The following is a 21787-nucleotide window of genomic DNA, read 5'->3' as shown; positions in this document are numbered from 1 at the left end:
TCATCAGCAAATTTGAAGATCGAGTTGGAGGGGAATTTGGCCACACAGTCATAGGTGTACAAGGAGTATAGTAGGGGGCTGAGGACACAGCCTTGTGGGGCACCGGTGTTGAGGATGTTCGTGGAGGAGGTGTTGTTGCCTATCCTTACTGATTGTGGCCTGTGAGTTAGAAAGTTCAGGATCCAGTCGCAGAGGGAGGAGCCGAGGTCAAGGCTACGGAGTTTGGAGATGAGTTTCGTAGGAATGATGGTGTTGAAGGCTTAGCTGTAGTCGATAAATAGGAGTCTGACATAGGTGTCTTTGTTATCTAGGTGTTCCAGGGTAGAGTGCAGGGCCATGGAGATGGAGTCTGCTGTGGACCTGTTGCAGTGGTAGGCGAACTGTAGTGGATCAAGGCAATCCGGGAGACTGGAGTTGATTCGTGCCATGACTAACCTTTCGAAGCACTTCATGATGATGGATGTCAGAGCCATTGGACGATAGTCATTAAGGCACGCTGCTTGGCATTTTTTTGGTACAGGGATGATGGTCGTCTTCTTGACGCAGATAGGGACCTCAGATTGTTGTAAAGAGAGGTTGAAGATGGCTGCGAATACCCCCGCCAGCTGATGCGTGCAAGACCCGAGTGCCCGTCCGGGTATCCCATCCGGGCCAGTGGCTTTCCGAGGGTTGACCTTCGAGAAGGTTGCTCTGACGTCTGCAATGGTGATCTCAGATACAAGTTCACCCGAGGCTTCTTGGGTAGAGGGTTTGCTCTCGCTGACCTCGTTCAAAGCGTGCATAGAATGCGTTGAGCTCATCAGGGAGGGGTGCATTGGAGCCAATGATTTTACATGCCTTCATCTTGTAGCCCGCTATGTCTTGCAGACCTTGCCATTGGCAGGGGTCCGTGTGGGACTCAAGCTTGGTCCGGTACTGTCTTTTGGCATCTTTGATGGATCTCCTTAGATCATATCTGGCTTTCTTGTATAGGTCAGGGTCGCCTGACTTGAACGCCTCAGACCTCGACTTCAGCAAGCAGTGGATATCCCTGTTCATCCAGGGTTTCCAGTTGGTAAACACGCGGATTTGTTTCTTTGGCACACAGTCTTCTACATACTTACTAATGAAGTCAGTTACTGTAGTGGCGTACTCGTTCAGGCTGGTCGCAGAGTTCTTAAATACTGACCAGTCCACTGACTCTAAGCAGTCCCGTAGGAGATCATCCGATTCCTCAGACCAACAATGCACGACTTTCTTTGATGGATTCTCCCGCTTCAGTTTTTGCTTATACGCCAGAGCAGGAGTACAGCCTTGTGGTCAGATTTGCCAAAGTGTGGGCAGGAGATACGGTAGGTATGATTGATATTTGTGTAGCAGTGGTCCAGGATGTTTGGGCCTCTGGTGAAACAGGTGACGTGTTGGTGGTAATTTGGTAGTACACTCCTGAGCTTGGCCTGATTGAAGTCCCTAGCTACAATGAACAAGGCCTCAGGATGTTTCGTTTCAAGGCTATTTGTGGTGGTGAATATTTCGTCCAGTGCGATTTTCACATTTGCATGGGGTGGGATGTAAACTGACGTCAGGATAACGGAGCTGAACTCCCGCGGAAGGTAGGAGGGGCGGCATTTTAGCGTCAGGTATTCTAGGTCTGGGGAGCAAAAACCCGCCAGTGTTGCTACATCTAGGCACCAGGAGGTGTTGATTAGGAGGCAGACCCCACCTCCCCTAGCCTTGCCTGAGGCCGCCGTACGGTCCATTCGGTGGATTGAGAAGCCCTCTGGGTGTAGGGCACAGTCCGGTGAAGCAGGAGTGAGCCATGTCTCCGTGAAACAGAGCAGACAGCAGTCCCTCAGTTCTCTTTGAAAAGTGAGTCTGGCTTTAAGTTACCGTCATATTTTTAACGTGGAGACTACCAGCAAATTCGAAGAATATTTAGCTAGAACAAGCGGCAGAGACGCAGTCATCAGCGCCTCGAAACTCGTCCCTTTGCAGGGCCCCAACTTCATCTGCAACCAAATAACTTCTTGATCCCCAAAGCACCCCAACACCTTCACCGCATTGGCCGCCCAATAAGAATACATCAAATTTAGCAGCGCCAACACCCCCACCTGCCTCTCTCGTTCTAGGACCCCCCCCCCGCCCCCACCTATTCAAATCCATGGAGTTCTCCCCGCCTATATGAAACCAGTTATGAGCCGCTCCATCTTCTGAAAAAACAACTTTGGTCGAAAAACTGGGAGATTGTGAAACAAGAACATCTGAATCACAGCAAGATATTTCATCTTAATAGATTAAACTCGGCCCGCCGCCGAAAATGGGAGGCTGTTCGACCTCTGTAGATGCTCTAATCCTACTCACCAGGCTCATAAAATTTAACTTGTGAAGTCACGTCCCCCAAATAATGAAAACTAGTCCCAGCAAAACAGCACGGCAGCTCCACCAGCCCAGGCTCCACACCTCGAAGGGCTAAACACAAAATACTCACTCTTCCCAACATTCAGTTTATACCCTGAAAAGGAGCCGAACCTCTTCAATATTCCCAATATATCCCCCGTAGCTGGCCCAGGATTCCTTACGTACAGCAACAAATCATCCACGTACAGGAGCACCCGTTGCTCTACTTACCCCCTCCCTCCCTCCTAATCCCTCTCCACTTATCCGAGGCCCTGAAAGCAATTGCCAATGCTTCAATCGCCAACGCAAACAAAAAAGGGGTCATAGGATATCCCTGTCTCGTCCCCTTGTATAGGCATCTCTTGTAAACGGCCCTGAACTCATGCTGTTCGTTCGCACACTCGCAGATGGCGTTTCATATAATAATCTAACCCATGACACAAATCCAGGACCAATCGCAAACTTCTCCAGAACGCTATCGAACGCCTTTTCTGTGTCCAAAGACATGATTATTTCTGGGTCAACGCGGGTGTGAGAAGTACATTAAGTAACCGCTGTCAAATCCCGTCTGGTCTTCCCCCACTACCTCCTGGCGGCAGAGTTCCAACCTTAACGCTAAGACTTTGGCCAAATGTTTTTCATCCACAGTGAGCAGAGAAATTGGGCGGGACGGACCACACTCCACTGGTGTCCTTGGCCTTCTTCAGAAGGAGGGAGATGGATGCCTTCTCCAGCATCTCCATGAGACAACCCCACGCCAATGATCGTTAAACATCCCCAGCGCCAATGGGGTCAGCTGATCTGCAAACTTCTCAGAATTCTACCGGGAACTCATCTGACCCCGACACCTTCCCCATCTGCATCTTTCCCAAGACTCTGCGGACCTCCTACAACCCCATCGGCGCCTCCAATTTCTCCAGCAACTCTTCCCCCACCTGAGGAAATTCCAAACCTCCCAGGAACTCTACCATCCCCTGTTCGTCTTCTGCTGGCTCCAAAATGTAGAGTCCCTCATAAAGGGACCGAAACAGTTCATTGACGTTTTCTGGGGCAGAACCAACCCACCCCCGGCACCTGCACGATCTCCCTGACAGCTCCTGTTGCCTTAACTGATGAGCAAACAAGCGGTTAGCCTTCTCCCCGAGCTCATATACCATCCCCTTTAAGCAACGCAGCTGATGTACTGCGTGCCCCAGGCTCTGGCATTATGTCGTTCACAAACTCCCTATTACACCCAGAATCTCGCCCATTACTTCTTGACATTCCCTCCTGGTCTCCTGACCATGTGTGACTTGTACGAGATGATCCCACCCCCCAATCACCACTTTTAACGCCTTCCACACTGTAGACGGCGAGACCATTCCATTCTCATTCCATTCCACGTAGTCCTTTATGGCCCAAGAAACCTTTGTGCAAAACCCAAGATCCGATAAAAGTCCTACATCCAGCCTCTAACCCATATGCTGCACTCGCCTTCAACCGCAGGTCCACTAAATTGGCGCATGGTCAGAGATGACCACTGCTGTATACTCCACACTCTTTACCCCAGGGAGCAGTGTCCTACCCACAACAAAAAAGTTGATCCTTGAATACACCTTGTGCACCGGCGGAAACCCCCCCCTCCCCCCGAAAACTCCTTGCCCCCCCCTCCGCCCGGGTGCATAAACTGCGATAGATCCCCACCACTCCATCAATGCTGCTGGTACTGTCACCATCCCCAAAGGGAGCAACGATCGTGGTCTGCGGCAATCAAACTTTGGATCTAAAACGCAATTAAAATCCCCATCTAAAATCAGATGGCGCATCGAATTCCAGAATAGTAGCCAACAACGATCTCATAAAGGTAACATTGTCGCAATTTGTGGCATATACGTTCACCAGCAGTACAGCCCTTCCCTCTAGCATACCTGCAACAATCACATAATGACTCCCCTGATCAGCTTCACCGTCTCTGCCTGACAATAAACCCTCCTAACTAAACCCCCCCCCGCCCCCCGCCTCCGTGCCCTACTATCAAACCCAGAGTGAAAGTCCGGACTCACCCAGGCCTTCCACAACTTGACCTGGTCCCATACGGACAGGTGTGTTCTTGCAGGAACACCACATCGGCCCCAAACCCTTTAAATGGGGATTAAAAACCCTTGTCAGGGATCTCTCGCTTCCCCCCGCCCCCTCTAATCAGCCATCTGAGCTGCAATACAATATTCCTACCACAATTCCTGGGGGCCAGGCCCACCTAAAATGGCCACCAGTCCCACCCATAGGGTGGGACAAAGAAAAGCCCCTGGTCACTGTTAGTTCATCCCCCTGCTCCCTTCCAGACACACAGACTGCCTGCCGCCACATCTTACCCCATCCCCCTCCACACAAATAAACAGCTAGACCCATTGTGCCTCACCCAACCTGGCCCAAAAAGTCCCAGCCCCTTCTCCCATTTCACTTCTGTTTGCTAACCACCCCTCTCTCCCTCGCACGCAAAGCGGCCCCACCCAAAGTCCCCCTCCAATATCCCCAAAAATAATAAGTCAACACGCCCCTGCTCCCACCACTGCACCCAAGCCCACACAAGGTCAACAATCCATTCTCCCCTTCAAATGAAAGTTAACAATCCCCTTTTTTTACCACCCTTAATCCCCAGCAGAGCAAGAATATCACAACAGAACTCATAGCATCATGGGTACATTTTACTCCTTCATACACAGAGTACCAAATTGTCCACTTCATAGCGGTCCCAACTTCCTCTCTCTGATGAAGGGCACTGCCTGCTCCAGCATGTCAAAGAAGTGATCATGTGAGTCCATTGTGACCCACAGTCGTGCCGGGTACACACACCATAATCGCATGCCCTGTTGAAGGCCACATGTCTCTTCACCAGTTCAGTCCCAATGTCTTGGTATGTACGCACCATATTCCCACACCATGTCGATATTCCAAATCTTTTTTGCCCACTTAAAAGACCTTGTCCTTCCTTTCATAACTGTGAAAGTGGATTATCACAGCCCACAGTGGCTCATTCGGCCTTGGCTTTTGCCTGAGCGCCCGATGTGCTCTATCCAACGCCGGCAGGGTGAACATTTCATTCCCGCCCACCAGTCAAGAAAACATTTTGGAGAAAGATTTGATTGGCTTGGAGTCCTCCACTCCCTCCGACAGCTCCACAAACCTGACATTTAGCCGTTGTGATCGATTTTCAAGATCCTCCACTTTAGACCTCAGGCCTTTATTGCTGTCCACCACCAGCACCAACTCCACTTTGAGCGAGGCAAACCGGTCCTTATGCCGCAACAAAGTCTCCTCCACACCTTTCAACGTCTCACTTTGTGCTTGCACCACGAACGAGGTTCTCACTAACTGTTCACGGATCGGGCCCAAGCCTCCTCGACAGTGGCTTCAAAAGATTCCTTAATCTCCATTCCCTGCTGCTCCAACTGCCTTTCCATCTGCTTGCTGAATTTTTTTTACAGCTCCTGCGCCATTACCACAGTCAACGTGTCTAGTGTAATGGACGTGGCGGCCACCTCCCCTCCTTCACCTTCCTTCGACAGGCTACCCTCCTGAGCCTTCTTAGTGTTGGGCTTCTTCGTTGACGATTTTGACATACCACCGTATGAGTCCACCTACTCAACAAGGCTTGGACTCCAAAATCCAGATAAAAGAGATCAAAAACTAAGACCCTGCTGAGAGCTTCCGTGCATCTTGTTTTACATTATGGACGTCCATCATTTACATTGTTAATAGCTTATCCCAGATCTAGATATCTAGATCTAGTTCAAATAAATTAATTTTCTAATATAAGTTGAAGAAATAAAATCATATTAAAAATACTGATACATTTAATTATTATAAATATAGCCAGTTTTCAGTTTTGGAATACCATGACGATTGTTGGTAGCAAGTTATTAACATTAGCTAAGGGTGTATACAAATTTCCAATCTAGTATTAATGTGAATGAATTTGAGCATTGCATTGACACTAATTTGGGAGTGTTAACCAACGCTCAAACGAGAAGCAAAGGAGATTTATTGGAGGAGCTCCTGATTGATGTTGCAAGGAGTGTAATCCGGTGCAATGTCAAACCTGGTTTACAAAGTGATCAACAATCAATCTGACCTCCACAAACTTTTTCAATCCAACTAACCTAAATTTGGCAGAGATTCTCCTTTCCATGCGTTTTGAATATTTTAAAATTTCCTCAGGGAAAGTCCATTACAATTACAGTGACCATGCAATGCAAGATAAAAGATGTGTAATTCTTACATTTAATAATTGTTCAATTATTGTCCGACTGCCCTGCGGATCCCAGCATCCGCAGTAATTTGCTTTTGCCCTGGCCTGACCCGCTTCTTGACCAGGCAACCCTTCCCCCAACACTAGAAACTGAATTGGCCCAGCCATATAAATATTGTGGTTACAAGCGAGGTTGGAGGGAACTCTGACTCCCAAAGCTTGGCAATCATCTTCAAGGCACAATTCAGGAGTGCGATGGAATACTCTCCACTTGCCTGGATGGGTGCAGCTCCCAACACACAATATTCAGGACAAAATAGCCCATTTGATTGATACCCCATTCACCACCTTTAACATTTACTACCTCCACCACTGATGCGCAATGGCAACAGTGTGTATAATCTACAAGGCGCACTGTGGATATTCACCAAGGCCCCTTCACCGGCACATTTCAAACCCATGACCTCCACCGCCTGCAAGTTCCCCTCCAAGTCACACAACACCCTGGCTTGGAACTATATCGCCATTATTTCACTGTCATTTGAATCCTGGACCTCCCTTCCTAACAGCACCGTGAGTGTACCTGCACCACATGGACTGCAGCTGTTTAACGTGGAGGCTCACCCACCACCATATCAAAGGCAATTCGGGATTTGCAATAAATGCTAGCCTAGCCAGTGATGCCCACATCCTGCAAAATAATTTTTTAAAATTGGTCACCATGCCCTCAGTTGTCTAGGTTCCAAGCTCTGGAATTTTCTTCCCTTCTCTGTATAATAGCAAAGGCATTCTGGCAATGGAATCAGTGCAAACAGTAGCAAAAGAACTGTAGGAGACTTATTGCTCGGAGGAGAATTTGAAGAGATTATTGGAGAAGAGAAGGCTCAGTGGAAATGTGACTCTCAAGATTTTTAAGGCAATGGTTAGTTAACCCTGAAATATTCAAGATGCCTCTCTTCCATCAAAAAGCTCAAGTCAGGAGTGTAATGAAGTAATAACTCGCCATCCAAGGTGAAGGCATCTGCTTCATCAGTGTCACTGTACTCAACTGTCCATCCTTTCTATTAGATTGCAGTGCACACAGTATGTCATGTGCAGCAAACCCCTAAGGTTACTTCAAGAGCACCTCTCTCCCTACAATGTCATCCAGAAAATGTTTTGGGAACACCATCACCTTCAAGTTTGCAGTAAGTCGCACACCATCCTGACTTGACCATATGAGACTATTCCTTGATCCCTGCTGGGTCAATATTCTCAACATGCTTGAAGAAGCACTATCACCATAATGGCTGCATTGGTTCCAAGATAAAAGCCCAATGTCATGGCAGTGAGCAACCACGTTGGGCAATAAACATGGGTTATGGAAAACGTCACCCACATCTCAAGAACAAAGAAAACATAATTATTTTAATTACACGGGAATGAGGGAGGATACTTGGGTTAGATTCACTTTAAATTGCTGGAATTGTAGACTCCTCTTTCCTTGCTACAAAATAACTTGAGCAATCATAGAATCAAGAGTACAGAAGAGGCCCTTTGGCCCATCAAGCCTGCACCGACAAAAAAAAAAAAACTTACCCTGATCTACACTATTCCCATTTCCCAGTACCGGGCCCATTGCCTTGAATGTTATGGCATTTCAGGTGCTCATCCAAGTACTTTTTAAAGATTGTGAAGTTTCCTGTCTCAACTACCCTCCCAGGCAGTGCACTCCAGATTCTCTGGGTGAAAAAACTCTTCCCCAAATACCCTCTAAATCTCCTGCTTTTCACCTTAAAATTATGCCCCCTTGTTATTGACCCTTCAACCAAGGGGAACAGCTGCTTTCTATCCACCAGTGTCCATCACAGGAAGTTATAGATCTTTCAACCCTTCAAACCTTTTCTGCCATTCAACTAAATTACGGTTGATCTATACCTCAACTCTAGTTACCTCCCTTTGTTCCAGGTCCCTTGATACTTTTAAAAATCTATTCATCTCGGTCTTGAAAATCTTAATTGACACAGCATCCACAGCCAGAGCAGGTCCCAGTAGTATGCTTCTTAATTTAACTTCTAAATGATCCAACTCTAATTTTAACATTGCATCCTCTTGTCCTGGATTCCCCACCAGAGAAAACAGTTTGTGTGTGTCTGTTCTATTCAATTCCTTTATCATTTAAAAAAAAAATCACAAATAGATCATCCCTTAAACTCCTAAACGCAAAAGGAATATTACCCCAAATGGGCAGGGATTGATAACGCAGAACCTTTATGAAAGCACACAGTGCCACAGGATGACTGATATAAGGAAAGAAAAAGCACACACTGGTGCAGAACTGCTGGGTCTAATTAGATGGGTATTCAACTTTATCTAGCTACATCTGATCTGTTACAGCTTAATGCTAAATGTTTCTCTGAAGTGCAAATGGACAGTAATATCCTTCAATGTTGGACGAGCACAAAATTCAAAGAACAAAGAACAAAGAAATGTACAGCACAGGAACAGGCCCTTCGGCCCTCCAAGCCCGCGCCGACCATACTGCCCGACTAAAAACTACAATCTTCTACACTTCCTGGGTCCGTATCCTTCTATTCCCATCCTATTCATATATTTGTCAAGATGCCCCTTAAATGTCCCTATCGTCCCTGCTTCCATTACCTCCTCCGGTAGCGAGTTCCAGGTACCCACTACCCTCTGCGTAAAAAACTTGCCTCGTACATCTACTCTAAACCTTGCCCCTCTCACCTTAAACCTCTGCCCCCTAGTAATTGACCCCTCTACCCTGGGGAAAAGCCTCTGACTATCCACTCTGTCTATGCCCCTCATAATTTTGTAGACCTCTATCAGGTCGCCCCTCAACCTCTGTCGTTCCAGTGAGAACAAACCGAGTTTGTTCAACCGCTCCTCATAGCTTATGCCCTCCATACCAGGCAACATTCTGGTAAATCTCTTCTGCACCCTCTCTAAAGCCTCCACATCCTTCTGGTAGTGTGGCGACCAGAATTGAACACTATACTCCAAGTGTGGCCTAACTAAGGTTCTATACAGCTGCAACATGACTTGCCAATTCTTATACTCAATGCCCCGGCCAATGAAGGCAAGCATGCCGTATGCCTTCTTGACTACCTTCTCCACCTGAGTTGCCCCTTTCAATGACCTGTGGACCTGTACTCCTAGATCTCTTTGACTTTCAATACTCTTGAGGGTTCTACCATTCACTGTATATTCCCTACCTGCATTAGACCTTCCAAAATGCATTACCTCACATTTGTCCGGATTAAACTCCATCTGCCATCTCTCCGCCCAAGTCTCCAGACAATCTAAATCCTTCTGTATCCTCAGACAGTCCTCATCGCTATCCGCAATTCCACCAACCTTTGTGTCGTCTGCAAACTTACTAATCAGACCAGTTACATTTTCCTCCAAATCATTTATGTATACTACAAAGAGCAAAGGTCCCAGCACTGATCCCTGTGGAACACCACTGGTCACAGCCCTCCAATTAGAAAAGCATCCCTCCATTGCTACCCTCTGCCTTCTATGGCCTAGCCAGTTCTGTATCCACCTTGCCAGTTCACCCCTGATCCCGTGTGACTTCACCTTTTGTACTAGTCTACCATGAGGGACCTTGTCAAAGGCCTTACTGAAGTCCATATAGACAACATCTACTGCCCTACCTGCATCAATCATCTTAGTGACCTCCTCGAAAAACTCTATCAAGTTAGTGAGACACGACCTCCCCTTCACAAAACCGTGCTGCCTCTCACTAATACGTCCATTTGCTTCCAAATGGGAGTAGATCCTGTCTCTAAGAATTCTCTCCAGTAATTTCCCTACCACTGAAGTAAGGCTCACCGGCCTGTAGTTCCCGGGATTATCCTTGCTACCCTTCTTAAACAGAGGAACAACATTGGCTATTCTCCAGTCCTCCGGGACATCCCCTGAAGACAGCGAGGATCCAAAGATTTCTGTCAAGGCCTCAGCAATTTCCTCTCCAGCCTCCTTCAGTATTCTGGGGTAGATCCCATCAGGCCCTGGGGACTTATCTACCTTAATATTTTTTAAGACACCCAACACCTCATCTTTTTGGATCACAATGTGACCCAGGCTATCTACACCCCCTTCTCCAGACTCAACATCTACCAATTCCTTCTCTTTGGTGAATACTGATGCAAAGTATTCATTTAGTACCTCACCCATTTCCTCTGGCTCCACACATAGATTCCCTTGCCTATCCTTCAGTGGGCCAACCCTTTCCCTGGCTACCCTCTTGCTTTTTATGTATGTGTAAAAAGCCTTGGGATTTTCCTTAACCCTATTTGCCAATGACTTTTCGTGACCCCTTCTAGCCCTCCTGACTCCTTGCTTAAGTTCCTTCCTACTTTCCTTATATGCCACACAGGCTTTGTCTGTTCCCAGCCTTTTAGCCCTGACAAATGCCTCCTTTTTCTTTTTGACGAGGCCTACAATATCATTCGTCATCCAAGGTTCCCGAAAATTGCCGTATTTATCTTTCTTCCTCACAGGAACATGCCGGTCCTGTATTCCTTTCAACTGACACTTGAAAGCCTCCCACATGTCAGATGTTGATTTGCCCTCAAAACATCCGCCCCCAATCTATGTTCTTCAGTTCCCGCCTAATATTGTTATAATTAGCCTTCCCCCAATTTAGCACATTCATCCTCGGACCACTCTTATCTTTGTCTACCAGTACTTTAAAACTTACTGAATTGTGGTCACGGTTACCAAAATGCTCCCCTACTGAAACATCTACCACCTGGCCGGGCTCATTCCCCAATACCAGGTCCAGTACCGCCCCTTCCCTAGTTGGACTGTTTACATATTGTTTTAAGAAGCCCTCCTGGATGCTCCTTACAAACTCCGCCCCGTCTAAGCCCCTGGCACTAAGTGAGTCCCAGTCAATATTGGGGAAGTTGAAGTCTCCCATCACCACAACCCTGTTGTTTTTACTCTTTTCCAAAATCTGTCTACCTATCTGCTCCTCTATCTCCCGCTGGCTGTTGGGAGGCCTGTAGTATACCCCCAACATTGTGACTGTACCCTTCTTATTCCTGATCTCTACCCATATAGCCTCACTGCCCTCTGAGGTGTCCTCTCGCAGTATAGCTGTGATATTCTCCCGAACAAGAAGCGCAACTCCGCCTCCCATTTTACATCCCCCTCTATCCCGCCTGAAACATCTAAATCCTGGAACGTTTAGCTGCCAATCCTGCCCTTCCCTCAACCAGGTCTCTGTAATGGCAACACCATCATAGTTCCAAGTAGTAATCCAAGCTCTAAGTTCATCTGCCTTACCCGTAATGCTCCTTGCATTAAAACATATGCACTTCAGGCCACCAGACCCGCTGTGTTCAGCAACTTCTCCCAGTCTGCTCTGCCTCAGAGCCACACTGTCCCTATTCCCTAGTTCTCCCTCAATGCTCTCACCTTCTGACCTATTGCTCCCGTGCCCACCCCCCTGCCATACTAGTTTAAACCCTCCCGTGTGACACTAGCAAACCTCGCGGCCAGGATATTTATGCCTCTCCGGTTTAGATGCAACCCGTCCATCTTATACAGGTCACACCTGCCCCGGAAGAGCTCCCAGTGGTCCAGATAACGGAAACCCTCCCTCCTACACCAGAAAGAAATATATGCAAAATCTTTTGTTCTTCCAATGGGCTGCAGTTTGTAGGCGTAGAACATATACGTGTTGGATGCAGGTAGATTAAAACAACACTTGACAAAATGAATCACTTAATTTACAATGGAAATGGCTCCATGCTTAACTTACCTAATAATCCCCCATATGAGGATGTCTGTCTCGGTGCAACTCCAAAGAAGATCTGACCTATTCGGTCTAGATACTAGAATTAAAAATAGTGCAGAATTAAAAGCTTAAGACTTAATCTGCTAAAAAGGAAGGAAAAAAATTAAACAATCAGGAGCTACTCAAATGGGGATTCTCTTAAATGAACCCTCTCGCAAATTTATTACAGTAAAGCTATCCTGATGGTTTTGTTTTGATTAACACAATTTACAAGTCTTATACACACACACACACACACACACACACCTAGAAATAATTATCAATACACGAAAATAATTATAGGCATCCTAGCTTAACAGTATTCATAGAATATTAATATTTAGCAAACTAAAAATGACATGCCCATTTCAACCGGTGTTTACTAGCAATTAATCTTCACTGGATAGTAGGCCAGGTTTGTCAACATGCTGGACACAAAACTGAGTATATACTGTTTTCATGTATATGCTATATGAATAAAAATTGCGTTATGGAAAGTTACAATAAAAGTACAGTGAAAGCCACATGAGCTTGTTGAGGTTATAAAATATATTTTTATTATAATAAAATTAATCCACGCTTAACATCCCTCGAATGTCACAAATTCTCCTGGTAGTATTTCAAACTTGATATGCAACCACATCCACCCTGTATATCAATCGTGTTTTTGATTTTTAACCAGAAGTTTTGCTACTTTGGTTAATTCACTGCCTTTTTCTTTGCTTCCCCCACACATTTTCCACGGCGCATTAGAAAACCCACATGTAATTTGTTTTTATCATGGCTTCACTTCAGTTATATCTGCAATTCCATTTGACTGAATAGTTGAGTATGGCATGATGATTTCAATGTTACCTTATTTAGCTACAATAAACGTCAGAAAATAAAAAGGTCAAGAAATTCACCTTGTGCAACATTTAAATTTTTGATTGCCGTTATATATTCAAACACTGGCACCCAAAAACACTCATTCTCAACTATATGTACAGAAGCTTAATCCATTAAGGCAGCGATTTGTGGAAAAAATATTCAGGGACAAAGTTTTGTAAAATTATTCTTGCGTTGTGCCAAATCAATAAAGTAAGTTTGACACAGTTACCTCATCAGTGATCTTACCTTCAATTAGAAAATTATGGAGGAATTTCCTCCTCAACCAATGTGTGAGAACATTTAAAACACATAATCAACAGGCAATCTTCCTAACAGGGTTCTAAAACTACTCATGGTCACAACATTGCAGTAGCAACATGACAATCCCGGGGCAACAATTTCAGCCGAACAAGAGTTTCTATCAAGGTATACGATGGTAATTTCCATTTATCTATAAAGCAGAAAATGCACATTGTTATTCCATAGTTGTAGTAAAGCTTACTTACCATCCCACAGTCCTCATTCAAAGGGAGTGACTCCTCCATACGCAAATGGGCATTTGCTTCCCATTGCAGCCTGAAATGTTTGAATGGGAGAAAGAGGAAATAAGGGCTTCCTAATCCTCTTCATTATGCTTTCTCCCCCATTGATATTGTGGCCCAATTTTCAATTTTACCAACTCTGGGAATTCAAATAGCTTGCAGCGAAAGATGGGGGGCGAATTGTCTGTATACATAGATTCATTCAGCCCATCGTGCCTATGCCAGCTCTTTGAAAGGGCTATTCACTCCCACTTGCCTGCTCTTTCTCCACAGTCCTGTAAATGTTTCTTTTTGAAGTATACATCCAACTTCATTTGAAAGTTACTGCTGAATCTAACACCACTGCCCTCAGGCTGCGCAGTCCAGATCATAACAACTTGCTGTGTAAAAATGTTTGCGAAGGCCTTTGCATTGCAGAGTAAGCAATCGATTTTCTTCATTTGTTTCTCTGGTCTCCAAACACATAACTCATACTGAAAGCAGGTGCTCCACAAAATAGTATGGTGAAATGGGGGAAGAGCAGAAACAAATAAACTCTGGTATCTGGTGCAGATGAGTATTGGCCTGTATTTCGTGGAGAAGCAAAATTAAAAAGAATTAGGCCCAATCACAGAAGCAATTGGTCTTTACCTATTCCATATGAAATGCAGCATCTAATATATTTAGTTGAAATGGGGCCACTTTCCTGCCCCATGCCTCGGACAGGTACAGCACAGCTCCAAGGCTCTCGCACACTGCAGTTAAAGCTCCATTTTCCCCATCCCACACACATTCCCCACCGACCTTTTCTGGAAATTCCAGAACAATGTAGAGGGATATCTGTCATTTTTCTGATCTTTGCACTCTGGGAACAGACACCATTTGCGGTTAAAAGGTCAGGAAGTCGGCCCCATGTGCCGCTCAGCTAATCACTCACCTATTATGTGATGGCTTCAGTACAGTTTGGAGAAATGCCATTATCAATGAAAATCTCTTTGGGAGGTGGGAGTGATGAAAACATGTGTAAAAGCAACTGACCTTGATATTCCAAAACAAAAACTCAAGGTCATGTCAATCACTATGCAGTGTGTTTTAGAAAGACACTTGCTCTGCACTACACTACCTTAGTTTGGAAATTCTAACACGGTGATGCACTTCTGGATAGAGAAAGGATGGGGAGATAGCGTATGAAGTTGGGTATCTCTGATAAAGAGATAGAGCTTCAATAATCATTAAAAACTCTTGGTTCTTATATGAAGCAAAATTGTGTCACATGAAATAAACTGTTACAAGGCTGAAAGAAAATTATATTGTACAGTCATATTCTCACTATATCAAGGAAAGGACAAGTGTATGAGGAGGATTAGGGATGCCTGATTTTCTCTTTTCTCTTCAGGTATACCACAGGAGGCAAATTTCCATTTGTGAGGGGTGAGTCCTGAGAAGGAGATAAGAACATCAGTCCCAACAGTACACAAGCTACATGGTTATCTGCATTGGAGTTCCTGCGAACAACAATTTGTCCAAAATCTGACTTTGAATTTGTTGGTGAGCTCAGCAACCACCGCTGTTCTTAGGATGTCGAAAGTATAGGCAAATTCTTCCATTTTTGATGTAGTACAGACAGGCACCGAGTGGTGAAGGGGGGTGAATTTTTAATCTCGGAAACTGATCATTTAATTGACAATGCACCAAAACAGTCTCTCATTTTTCTTAAACTGTTAGGACATCTTTTGACGTGACGATTTACCGTATTGGCTTATAGACATGCAGGCACAAGCCTGCATAATGTTGTGAACAGCTCAGAATTTTTAAATTTTGCTTTCTATTCACATCCAAATAATTCATAAAAAACATGAATCTTGGTTCGATTAAGTTAAATAAATGCAGCAGTGGAACAGTAACTCACCTCAATGTACATTGGATCTCTCTTTAAAGATGGCTGATACTGTTCACATAACACTGTAAAAACGGTCAGTTTCCCCCTTCAGCAAAAAAGTACAAACATTAGACAAGCTTGAACATTTTTTTCAAAGTACCAATAACTTTTCTTTTAAATATAATACCTACCCCTCAACAGCAAGTAATAAGAACCAAATAAAGTTTAACAAGGGTTGTATAAATGGAGGTCCCTTTTCTATAGAGGGATGCTTTTCTGTGTAAGTTGCGAAGACCAATGATGCAGTATTTTTATTTTTTAAGCAAAGAAATCTGAAAAGAAAAATCAGAACCATATTCAAAAATGGCATTCTACTCATTTGTGAAAACTATCTGTAGAAACAGCAAATGAAAAGAAAGTCACAAATGTGCAACACACAGATCCAGGCAGTGTATCACTTTCATAAGACGGTCTGTCAACTGTGGTCCAGTCAGTAGCCAAAACTTGAGCACCAAAATCAAGACAGAAATCCCTATGAAGTACGGAGAGAACGGTGAACGGTTGGAAGGGCTGTCTTTCGGATGAGATGTTAAATTGAGGCCCCTTCTGCCCCCTCAGGCGGAACCTAAAGATTTATCTTTCAATCGCCATCAGAAAAACCACATTATCTGATAATCACATTGATGTTTGTAGAAGCTTGCAGAGTACAAGTTGTCTACCTACATTAAAACGAGTGCCCACATTTCAAAGTTCATCTTTGTTGTAAAGCACTTTTGGAGGTCTTGAGGTTGAGAAAGGGGCTTTGGAAATACAATTTATTAATTTTGTCCCAACGACATAGGCGAGAGGTCACTTAACTCTTTAATGGTCAAAAAAGAATTGCAGCTGACCAACTCACAAAATTTAAAGATAAACATTTAGTTTGATTTGGGATTTCTATGAATGACTTCACACCCAAAAAATATTCTATATTCCAAAGTCACAGAATATTAATGCTGTAAACAACAACTAAATGAGCATTCTGAAAACAACTACCAGTCAAATTTACTGCTCTGATTTAAGTAAAGTTGATCTACCAATATGTTACACAGGATTATGGTGAAACTTTGACTGAAGGAGGAGTTGTATGTGAGTATATGTGGAGAATGTGTGTGCTTGGAGCTACATATATTCACATACAGGGCCTTGTCCTTTCCAGACAGGAGGAGCATGTCCATGCATTGTACCTTTTTCAACTACACAAAAGCTTGGGGGACAGCCATCCCTTGGTTCATTCCTCAGAGCAATACCTTGACCAAAGTTGACTTGCCTGGTTTGAATGTAAAATATTGGCAGTTAACTGCTCCCTGATGCATTCGCCATGGCAGTGCCCCTACCAATCAGAGTTCACTTGCGGCTCAGTGGCTAGCATTGCTGCCTCACAGCTCCAGGGTCCCGGGTTCAATTCCAGCCTCGGGTGACTGTCTGTGTGGAGTTTGCACTTTCTCCCCGTGTGTGCGTGGGTTTCCTCCGGGTGCTCCGGTTTCCTCCCACAGTCCAAAGGTATGCAGGTTAGGTGGATTGGCCGTGCTAAATTGCCCCTTAGTGTCCAAAAGGTAGGTGAGGTTATGGGGATAAGTGGAGGTGTTGTCGGGTGCCCTTTCCAAGGGCCGGTCCAATGGGCTGAATGGCCTCCTTCTGCACTGTAATTCTATGATCTATAGAATACTTAAGTGCAGAAGGAGGACATTCAGCCTATCGAGTCTGCACCAAACCTCCAAAAGTCCACCCCATCCACACCCACTTCCCCGCCCTATCCGCGTAACCCCACCAAACCTTTGGAATCTAAGAGACAATTGGCATTGCCAATCTACCTAACCCGCAAATCTTTTGATTGTAGGAGGAAACCGGAGCACTCGGAGGAAACCCATGCACACGGGGAGAATGTGCAGAATCCTCAGACATTCACCCAAGATCAGAATCGCACCCAGGTCCCTGGTGCTGTGAGGCAGCAGTACTACCACTGTGCCACCTCTTCTCATACATTGCTGTTCCCTTTGTTACAGATATTTTTGCAAGTCGGTTCTGATGGGTGCAAGATGAAAAGCTTCGACAGCATGTCTCGCTTATTATTGGATGTTTCTTTTATGTGGCACTCATACCAAGTAATATAGTATTAACTTAATTAATTTGAAAACGTAATTAGTTTTACTCCATTTCCTCTGCCCCTCTCTTGAACATGCCAACTCTCACTGGGACACTGTTCAAAGGGCACCAATCTAAATGGAATCAAATTATTCCTTTGATCCAAGGATGTATGAGTTGAAACACACAAAGAGTACTTTACTATTTTTGCAGCTGAATCTCAATGCACTTTACTCTTCACAGATGCTGTCAGACCTGATGAGACTGTCCAGCACGGTTTGTTTTTGTTTCAGACTCCAGCATCCCCAGTAACTTGCTTTAATTTTACTTTACTGCAGTGCTGTTTTCTAAACCGTACAGGTGAAAGCCCAAGTAAAACTACAAACAATTGTGACATGATTAGTGTGGCTTTTTCTACATATTGTTTTCCCAAAAACGTAAGATAGAACTAAAACAAGGCAGCCTTGAGTGAAGAATTTCAAATAAACTATGACAAGAAAATAAATATATATCCAGAAATACCAATAAAAGACTTTTAGTGAATGAATCTGTCTAAACATATTTAGGGAATGTCTTTTTTAAAACACTCATTTTCCAAAGTGCATGAAGATTGTATGATGTTGTGAGTCAACATGCATTTTTGTTTTGTGGCTGTTTCCAAGTGCCTCGTAAAAGAACTCTGCAGAAGAAATTAGTCTAATTGTGGAGTACAGAACAATTATTTCTCACTTCTTTCTCCCTTGTAGTTCTGGCTAAAAGATAAAAGGCTTGCACCTCAAGGACAAAGAAAAAGTGAACTGTCAACACAAATCCAGCTGCATCTGATTCAGCGAGGATCATCTGATAATATAAATGCAATTAGGTAGAGCTATTATTATACGAGAAAGAGAACAACAAATAAATTTACACATTTGTTTTTTTGTTTACTAACTACTTACTGTAAGACCGCCTGAGCCACAAACATGTCCACTTCGTTCCGGTAGCCCTTTGCTGCAGAATATTCTACTAACATATTTGCGCAACCCTCCCCATCTGCTGAATGCAGGAAGTGATATCGAGATTCACTATAGTTTTGCTCTAGAAAGAGAATGTAAAATCATTGTACGTAAGCAATGAAACTGACAAAATAATTTGTTAGCACAAACGTGGACTGAACGTCCTCTTTTCATAATTTCATCATTAATTTGGCACTAATATTATATTTTAAAATTGTATTTAATAGAAGCATTTCTATATTGCAACAAAATTCTTATCCACTGATTTTTTTTCTCAACGCATAATGTGCAGTATTATGAGTGAACCAAATAATTCATGCAAAATATATATAATGACCATTATTCTACTTACTTAAAACATTAAAATGACTAAAGATTAAATTCATACTAAAGCACTCAAAGTCTATCAGATTACAAACAACCTTTAAACCTAGCTTAACACTAGTTGAGAGTTATACCCTGTTCGGTATGAAGTACGAGCAGTGTGCGTTGGCTCCTGGTCAGGCTGCCACAGTGCTTGGGCATCCGATGGAAACCTGACACAAGTTATACTTTCACCGTAACTCATGACAGATCATCACTAGGGCTAGGGTCTGGCAGATGGAATACAATGTTGACAAATGTGAGGTTATCCATTTTGGTAGGAATAACATCAAAAGAGATTATTATTTAAATAATAAAATATTAAAACATGCTGCTGTGCAGAAAGACCTGGGTGTGCTCGTGCATGAGTCGCAAAAAGTTGGTTTACAGGTGCAACAGGTGATTAAGAAGGCACATGGGATTTTGTCATTCATTGCTAGAGGGATGGAGTTTAAGATTAGGGAGGTTATGCTGCAATTGTATAAGGTGTTAGTGAGGCCACACCTGGAGTATTGTGTTCAGTTTTGGTCTCCTTACCTGAGAAAGGACGTACTGGCGCTAGAGGTTGTGCAGTGGAGATTCACTAGGTTAATTCCAGAGTTGAAGGAGTTGGATTACAAGGAGAGGTTGAGAAGACTGGGACTGTACTCGTTGGAATTTAGAAGGATATGGGGGGGATCTTATAGAAACATATAAAATTATGAATGGCATAGATAGGATAGATCCGGACAGGTTGTTTTCCACTGGCGGGTGAAAGCAGAACTAGGGGGCATAGTCCTAAATCTATTCCCCTTATTTTGAGGCTGAGTTTAGGAGGAACTTCTTCACCCAAAGGGTTGTGAATCTATGGAATTCCTTGCCCAGTGAAGCAGTCGAGGCTCCTTCATTAAATGTTTTTGAGATAAAGATAGATAGTTTTTTGAAGAATAAAGGGATTAAGGGTTATGGTGTTCAGGCCGGAAAGTGGAGCTGAGTCCACAAAAGATCAGCCATGATCTCATTGAATGGCGGAGCAGGCTCGAGGGGCCATATGGCCTACTCCTGCTCCTAGTTCTTATGTTCTCATCACAAAACCGCAGAATAACTGCAGTTTTGGATATTGATTTAGCCTACCCTAATCTTACCTTTCCACAGTGTGACTGCCAGCAGTTGATGCAGTTTCGGGTGGCCGAGTTTTGCTGAGCCTCCACTGGACCATTTAAGTGCTCTGGATACAAATGCTGCTCTCTCAGGAGAGTTTGGATCCATTAGACTAAAAAGTTTACCAAGATTTTCTGAAAGACATGATTTGTTAACAAGTTTTGCAACTGTTCTACTAAATTCTGAAGGGTGCCTAGAAGAATTAAGACAAAATAGCATTAAATCATGTCAAAATTTGTACTTAAATGAAACAAGAAAATCATCCGATCTTTGAAAGAGGAAATGCAATTATGCATAGGATCTAAAACGTGCCACTATCCAAACACATGCCAGTACTTAGTGTTGCCGAAACAAAGAAAGAAATTTGCTTCCAGCTTCAATGGAGGCCTGCCAAAAATGTTATTATCCTACATAGAGTATGGGAATAAACAATTACATAAGTACTTCTATAGCCAATTGTACTAGTCCAGCTATCCAGTTTGTGAAATCAATAAGTTACTGTGAAGTGATGGCCAAATTATTTTTAAGTTATTTACACATTACCTGGGCAAATAGATTTTCAAAATCTCCAGTTAGTTACATTAACTGGACATATCTGAGGCAGTAACTCCAAATAATTCAAAAAACATCTGTAAGAAAAATAAGTCCTTTGTGTATGGCACTAAAGACTAGAAACAAAGCTGTGGAATGGACAACCTGAAGGAGTGAGATTACCTGTAAAATGTTCAACTTTAAGCCATTTTAAAATAGATGGGGATCACAGAATAGCAAAATGCAGCAGGAACTCATGTACCAAGTTTAATTGCTGCCCTAGCTGGAATTAGCCAAGTCAAAACAGGTAAATTGCACCGTCAGAATGTAAGTGATAGTTCATGAAATCACAGTGTGAAGGTTTGAAATACATAACTTCTTCTGAAACTGTTCACTATATTGACTAACCTCTGTTTAATTTTTAAAAAATCAAATTTAAGTGGAAGGTTTAGGTCATATATTACAGGCAACAATATTAAAGGTTGAAGTCGAAGTTTACTAAGGATCACTTGGTTTTGTTACTGGTCAGCACAAAGACAGATTTTAAGCATCAAAAAATGTCTAAGCATGAAGCGTTTCAGTAAAATGTGACGGGTCTAAAGGAAGATATGGAAGTATATTCTTAGAATTAAACTAACTGTGATTTAACAAGCCATTCATTAAAACCAGTTACCTACTAGGGTTGTTATTCAGAACGAGCCAGCAGGAGCTGCTAACATACCAATGTGCTGCTGCTGAATTCAGAATTGGAAACACAAATAATGCCCAGCCCCAATGTCAGGTGATCCCAACATCTTGCCTTAGTCGTTGTTTACAATGAGATCCAGGTTCAGTAATCAAATCCAGGTGGAATTGCTCATCCATAGATGTGTAAAATTATCACAGCAGAGGAAGGAGGCCATTTGGCCCGTCAGGTCATCCATGCCAGCTCTTTGTAAGAGCTACTCAGCTAGTCCAACTCTCCTGGCA

At 43.7% G+C, this 21787-nt stretch overlaps 1 protein-coding gene across 4 annotated transcripts in view; it reads right to left on the bottom strand.

Moving 5' to 3' along the window:
* The window catches only part of get4 (guided entry of tail-anchored proteins factor 4), a 47114-nt gene that overhangs the window by 8526 nt on the left and 16801 nt on the right, over nucleotides 1-21787 (bottom strand). For 3 of the 4 annotated variants that reach the window (XM_072481568.1, XM_072481567.1, XM_072481569.1), the window contains exons 4-8: nucleotides 20272-20421; nucleotides 18728-18866; nucleotides 15857-15997; nucleotides 15696-15771; nucleotides 12381-12453 (exon numbers count right to left, since the gene is read on the bottom strand). In XM_072481568.1, the coding sequence (XP_072337669.1) occupies nucleotides 12381-12453; nucleotides 15696-15771; nucleotides 15857-15997; nucleotides 18728-18866; nucleotides 20272-20421 (579 nt within the window). Of the gene's footprint in view, nucleotides 1-12380; nucleotides 12454-13771; nucleotides 14372-15695; nucleotides 15772-15856; nucleotides 15998-18727; nucleotides 18867-20271; nucleotides 20422-21787 lie in introns of all 4 variants that reach the window. The other variant, XR_011935866.1, reaches the window with a different exon arrangement.

Source organism: Scyliorhinus torazame, chromosome 17 (genome assembly GCF_047496885.1).
Source record: "Scyliorhinus torazame isolate Kashiwa2021f chromosome 17, sScyTor2.1, whole genome shotgun sequence".
In the NCBI taxonomy this organism is placed as follows: domain Eukaryota; kingdom Metazoa; phylum Chordata; class Chondrichthyes; order Carcharhiniformes; family Scyliorhinidae; genus Scyliorhinus; species Scyliorhinus torazame.
Note: the sequence above shows the minus strand (reverse complement) of the source record. Positions and strands in the feature narration are given on the sequence as shown.